The sequence below is a fragment of the Chondrus crispus genome, genomic scaffold, assembly GCF_000350225.1.
Source record: "Chondrus crispus Stackhouse genomic scaffold, scaffold_135, whole genome shotgun sequence".
Taxonomy (NCBI): Eukaryota; Rhodophyta; class Florideophyceae; order Gigartinales; family Gigartinaceae; genus Chondrus; species Chondrus crispus.
Genome location: NW_005178999.1, coordinates 112,425 through 119,414, shown reverse-complemented (window position 1 = coordinate 119,414; position 6,990 = coordinate 112,425). Strand labels below are relative to the sequence as shown.

Sequence of the window (6,990 nt, the reverse complement as noted above, 5' to 3'; positions counted from 1 at the left end):
GCAGCTGCGACCATGGCGTCTTCAGACAGCTGTCCATCTTCACCCCCATCTAAATTGACTGTCTCGTCAATAATGTCCTGTTTGAGCTGTAGAACAGCTGCGACAAGCTCAAGCTTTGGAACTCTTAGTTCCAGGCCACGCCCAAAGACGGCTAGCGTTGCTTGCAGGTCACTTTTTGTAAAAGAATTAATCCTGGACTGCGAATACCTCCTAACCCGACCCGCCATCATACGCCTGTCTGAGGGCCTGTCAATGGTTTGTTTTCGAATTGCCAGGGCATGAAGCACAGATTACCAGCGCTCTGAGATACATCGTTCTGTGTCGGTGATATCGTCAGGTAGGGTGTTAGCCCCATCGCTGATACGTCTACCACGCAATTTCGCCGCCTTTCCTCTCAATCTCGTGTCGTAGTCCCGTGCCACAGCCGCGACAAACCCATGGGCTGTCCTTGAAGTAAATCGAAATGCCCGCAGTAGAAACCAGACTGGATCTTCGGATTGTAGATACGTTAACGCATTGACGCGGTTGAGTGCTTGACTGACAATCCTGCGTCCGTCCTCCGAAAATACGGACCTGTTCGGCGCCCCTCTGTCTAGACCGGAACTGAATACCAAGAGGGACTCACTGAGCTCCTTCATACCTGCATAAGAGCGAAAGGCTTCTTTCACGACGACTGTAAAACATCTGGAAGGGAACATAGCGGCATTATTATGGACCAGGGCTGCTATCCTGCCAGAACAACTTTCCCGATAAATACATGCCTCTACCTGTAGAATCCCGAACCTCACATGTGAACCAGATTTTAGACGTGCATTATAAACTGCACGACATCCTTTCTCGGACACAATAACTCCTCTGTGCCTCGCAGTGATAGGACCATCTCCGAATACATAAGGGTACCATAAGTCTCGTTTATGTGTACCAATTAAACTGGCTTCGAGAGTGCACCAAACAAACTCAATTGTCTCCTTAGAGTTATAACCTCTGTCTGCGGCAAAGATCGCCGCTGGCATTGCCCGGAGTGCCCCATTTGTAGGTGCTCCCTGCACGAGCTGTGCCAAACGCTCCCACGTATGACGCAGCTTCTGGCCATGCCTTGTAAAGTGACAGGCAATAAATAGAGGGTTTAACGCTGAACAAATTGCATTTCCCACTGGCCCTAGGCCTTTTTGGGATTGTTGTGCTGTTGAAGGTAGGTTAGATTCATCACAGCTCGAGAGGCCATGCGAAGATGGTCATCGTCGAGAGAAACCACTGTAGCATTAGGTACATAGAGTAACTCACGATTGATTGAAGCGACCTCGGACTCCACAACTGTAATCATAGACGTGGCTCTGTTTGCACTCCTGCACCACCCTGTTGGACTGTAGTCATGAACTGCTTGCTTTTCTTTGGACCGCTTAAAGAAGACCACACCTCATGATACCTCTGAGAAGTTATTCCCATCTGCAAGAAGTTTTCTTGCTCGGTGGGGTCAGATACAGTTGTTGGAGACTCATTGTACATCGCGCATAAAGCGTGCAAAATAACAATTCCTTCCAACTCCAAACGATCTGTGGCTTTTCTCCGGCGGTGCCGCAGAACTCTATTTGAAAACGATACCAGCTTCTGAAGGAGACAGTCTGTGAGAAACGTTTTAAAGCATGCCAACGGCGTGATGGTGACAGGTAGCTCGCAGGTTTCCCGATTGTGCTGGGACTTTATGTCTTCTAGAACATTTTCCAGTACTGTGTTAGCCTCTGTAACAAACTGTAGTGCAGTGACTCTGCGCCCTTTATCCCTGGTCACCGCCGTCGCGGGGCCGCGTTCCCCGCCTTTGACACGTGTGTCACACGTGTGCTCATCCAAAGTGTACGCGTACACTTTGGATGAGCCCACACGTGTATGCTGTGCGCTCCCGTCTATGACACGTGTACTCATCCAATGTGTACGCGTACACTTTGGATGATACCACACGTGTATGATAAGCGCGCCACACGTGTACTGTGCGCGCACATTTGGAAAGGTACCCCACGTGTACCGCAAGTGGCCACACGTGTATGACAATCGTATGACACGTATATGATACCTGTACAACACGTGTACGACACGTATACATACGTGGTGCCCAAAAGTTTCTACGCTAATTAGCGTCTAATGCCAAGTGGCAATTCTAATGACGATAATTAATTATTAATTACCCATTTAGTAACGGACGTCGACGACGGCGCTCGGCCTATATAGGTCGGGTGTCGGAAGGCGCTACAGTGAAGAGGCATCAGGTGATCGGACCCCATCTCTGGTAGGATCCTTTACGGTTCCTATCTAGTTGGCTAAGTCTGGTACCTGCACCCTTCGTCGTCATCCTTTTTCTTGTTTTCCTTTACTTTTTTCCCTATTTTCTACGTTTCTACGCTACACTTCTCCTTCCTTCTTACTTCTCCCTTCTTGTTTTGTTCTTCTTCGACGCTGTCGATAGCGGTCCGCGACGCGACCGCCACCCCCATGCCTTCTAGGTACTCGATCCTGAGTACCCCTTCACGCGTTGACCGCGACTCTACCCGCGATTCTCGCGTTACCTCTGAGCTACCACGGACAGAGGGTCCCGAACACCCTGGTGGTGACTGGACATACCGCTTTCCCTCATAGCGAGATTTACGCCCTCGTTGGCGAGTGTGTCCACTGCACTACACAAACCTCAGGCCTAAAGTAGTATCGACATCGTCAATCTTCACTTTCACTGAAGAGAAAGGGCTATCATAGTCCCAATTTGTAAGCCCCCCATTTTGGTGACCCCACGCTCGAGCCTCAAGCTCCTGATCCGATACTGGAGCTCGAATAGTAGAGTCATCAGTTTCCATTATACCTGTCCACGGCATATTGACATACCTCTCGTCATCAAAGTCTGCAAACAGCCTACTGTGAATGTCTTCACAGAGATCTCCCCCAGAATCGCATGTCGACGATAAAATATTTGAAACACGAGTGGCACTACATAGAGATTGTAGTTCTGAGTCTGCAATGTGACAGGCGGCTGCGGTAATTTCCTCCGAAGAGTGAGAAATTCCAGGTGACGCAATGGGCTCTTGGGAGAATGGCACATCACTGGAGTCCATTGATTCATCCACGGCTGCCAATTGCAACGGAAGGGAACCCTGCTGCTGAAAGGGCGAGCATGATATACTTCCCACCATATCCGAAGGCATTCCTGCGTCATGAAGCGTACTCATTTGATTGAAGGGGAGGGGTGAGCCGTCAGGGTCTTGGGCTGGAGCAGGTGCAGGAGCAGGAGTTGTTATAGTGCCGAAATACGGGCGGGGAGGCGATAGGTTGGGAGGGCTATCGACTTGTAGTGAATGCGATTCATTGGCACAATCGCTTGCAATTTCAACTGATCTGTGCTGGTCTGTATCTGCATTTTTTGAAGTCTGCGAACGCGCAGGACTGCTCTCGCTATCACCCACATCTGGGTCTGTACAGAGAGCGCGATCGCTCATGATCTCCGTGCTTGCCTGGAAACATAGTTGTCAGATAGAAGGAAGATTGAGGAGGGACGCAATTGGGGTAAGAGGGTATCGTGGAAGGAGATGTTGTAGAGTTAGGAGACGGTTTGTGAGGTAGAACACATGAAAAGAGACGATGTGTGCAATCGATGAGAGACGTGTACTTCAATCTGGTACAATCATCCAATTGCACATATCTCTCATTTTCCAAGTAGATTTTTGTGACGATCCGCCGCCGTCTCTTGTGACAAGTATACAAAATCGTCACAAATTTTGTAGACCCTAGAATCGTCTACAACCGGAGCACAGGGTTAGGCGGGGGTGACCTGAAAGACTCTGGTGACCAGAAAGACTCTGGCTCCACGCAATAACTAAGCTTTAGCCACGTGTCGAAATAGACCGCAGGTTGAATACTGAATAGTATCATACGTATCTCACGGATCAATGTACTGTACAATGATCCGCAGGAAACGTGTGTATGATGAGGTACAGGTACAGTACCGAGCGTGCTGACACTTGCAGCCCACGTGGCACTTACATGACTTGCACGTCGTGCACTGTAGCCCCTAAATTATCCGCTCTGCGATCGTAGCTTCCGCCGAGAAGCCGGAACGAGAGAGACAAAGAAAGCTCGCAACCTCGAATCCTTAAGCTGCAAATCGCGTCATGGCGACCTCTGAAACATGGAACGATGTGATGCGCTTAGTGAAGAGCAAGGGCAATATGGACATCAAATTGAAAGGAGCAGAGATGGGAAAGGTAGTAACTCGTTTTCCACCGGAACCAAGCGGCTTCCTTCATATTGGACATGCAAAGGCGGCATTATTGAATGATTATTTCGCACGGATGTACGAGGGAAAACTCATTGTTCGCTTCGATGACACCAACACCGAGAAGGCTACCCAAGGTTTTGAGGATGCCATTATTGGTGATTTGACCAAGCTCGGTATTAAACCCAATATGGTCCACTACACATCAGATTTTTTCCCCCACCTCCTCGAGATGGCTGAGAAATTCATTCGTGAAGACAAGGCTTACGTCGATGCAACTCCTGCTGAGGAAATGAAAGCACAGAGGCTCAAACGAGAGGCAAACGAATATCGAAGCCAATCAATGGAGGAAAATCTTCGGATGTGGCAGGATATGTTAAATGGTACTGAACTTGGGGCGCAGTGTGTATTACGGGCAAAGATTGATATACGTCATAAGAACGGCACGATGCGTGATCCGACGATGTACCGCACGAAGAAGATGCCCCATCATAGAACCGGCGGGAAGTACCACGTCTACCCAACCTATGATTTCTCTTGCCCACTTGTCGATTCCTGGGAAGGGGTCACACATGCGTTGCGTTCCTTGGAGTACAAGGATCGCGAAGCGCAGTACAAGTGGATGGCAAGAGCTGCAGAATTGAAATGTCCGGAAGTATGGGAGTTTTCCCGTCTAGACTTCGTGCGGACCGTCCTTTCCAAGCGAAAGCTTCAAAAGCTTATTGATATTGGTGCGGCAAAGTCTTGGGACGATCCAAGGTTCCCCACGATTCAAGGTATTCGCCGCAGGGGAATGACAATTCAAGGCATTCGTGCGTTCATTTTGTCACAGGGTGCATCTCGAAACAATACGACACAGGAATGGGACAAAATTTGGACGGTAAACAAAAGGGTTATCGACCCTGTTGCTCCTCGCCATGTCGCCATTAACAAGGAGAAGGCAAGGAATGCTACTGTAACCAATGCCGAGCCTGAGATTAAGGCGATGCCCAAGCACAAGAAGAATGACAACCTCGGCACGAAGAGTGTCATCTATCAGAAGAAAATTCTAGTCGATGGTGAAGATGCTGATAGCTTTGAGATTGGTGAAAAGGTGACTTTCATGGATTGGGGCAATTGTGAAATCACTGCACGGGATGACCAGGGCAATCTTGAGGCAGTGTTTATGCCGCAGGATCAGAATTTCAAGGGTACAAAGAAGATCACGTGGCTCGCTGATGTTGAAGATTTAGTGTCGATTAAGGTATGCCGATATTCCGATATCTTGACAAAGAATCGCCTGGAGGAAGACGATGAGTTCGAGGACTTTCTAAACAAAGATAGCGAACAAGTGGAGTACTTGAGCGGAGATATCAATTTGAAGCTACTGAAGAAGGGTGACACAATCCAACTGGAGAGGAGGGGGTATTTCATCTGTGACTCCGCCGCGCCACCACTCACCTTGATCGAAATTCCGGACGGAAAGGTAGCGAAGTCTAAAGGCAAATAGATTTGCGGTTTGCCAGCATCAGTATCTTCTAGATAGGCTCTTTGTTGACCAATTATGGAACTCTGGCAATTGTATTCCCGCGAAACTGCTTTCGCGGCATATCGTGCTTATGGAATAACGTTGCAGCAGCTCGCCCACAGGGATAGAAACCAAACGGCATCACGGCAAACATCCCGCCATCAAGTCAGTATCTAGTACTAAATCTCTTTACTCATATTTTCAGGGTGGCCGAAACGATATCACGGGACGGGCGACAAGGACTCACACTTGTGTGGGACATGAAAGGTCCGCATAGAGACCCTAAAAGAAAACCAATAACCATTCTGCGTTAGCTCTCTATTTTATCGTTTTGGGTGCTCCGAAGATGCCACGCACCTCGCTCACAAGGGCAAACTACAGTACAGTATGTACCAGTGTAGTAGCCGATACGTAGAATCGCAGCATGATAATTCTGGCATTGTGCTGTCCGCTGCCATGGTAACGGGGCAATCAAGAGTATGTTCAACATGTTCTCCGAGGGCCGTCGGAGGATGAAATTCGGATCAGAAGAGATTGAGCGTGACGTCATTTCAACCCTGCTGTTAGTAATGCTGAATTCACAGTTTTGTCATGCCATGGGCCAATTTTTGGAAAGCCTGCATAATCCCCTCTGGAATCTGGAACCCTTCTGCAGTCCATTGGATGTATATTTTTTGAACTGTGTCCGGGAAGGCCTAAGAGCACCCCTACTGGTTTAGTTATATTTCGAGGTTAAATATGAGAAATTTACCCTTCGAAGGGTAGCGTTTGGAGATAGCGATTCTAGGCGCAACACTACCGGTTAGAGGGCAAATTCAAACGTGTTGTGCAGTGGTTGGCTCTTTCGTCAGCCGTGGTCATCCAGTACGAGGGATGGTAGTGGTGGTGCTGTACGGATATACTGTGGGGGACGTCTCCGGTTCCCATCTCCTCAAGCCCCACATGACACCATCATGCCCTAGAGGAAGGGCAGGGAGGAGAGGAGGAGGAAAGGGAGAAGGGAAGGCGTCAGGAAGAATGCAGGAGGGTGGCAGTGGCGGGTAAATTCAGCTTGGGATGGGGGTGTTGGGGGTGTTCCCTGTGCACAGAGAACATTGCTCGCGCCAAGTCAATAGAATTGGCGTGGGTTTTGGGTAATTTTTCCAAGTGGCGCAATTCTACTCGCATCTCCATTTGCGCAAATGAGTAAATCTGTCTCCATCCGGTCGGCTGCTTGGAGATAGATTTACTC

The 6,990-nt window shown here is 48.9% G+C and overlaps 1 protein-coding gene; it reads left to right on the top strand.

Moving 5' to 3' along the window:
* Positions 1 to 4,148: 4,148 nt before the first annotated feature.
* CHC_T00002361001 (hypothetical protein) lies at positions 4,149 to 6,080 on the top strand. XM_005713311.1 is given in 2 exon segments: positions 4,149 to 5,741; positions 5,742 to 6,080. 1 exon segment carries the CDS (start codon positions 4,149 to 4,151, stop codon positions 5,739 to 5,741), a length of 1,593 nt encoding a protein of 530 aa, XP_005713368.1. The 3' UTR covers positions 5,742 to 6,080.
* Positions 6,081 to 6,990: the final 910 nt, after the last annotated feature.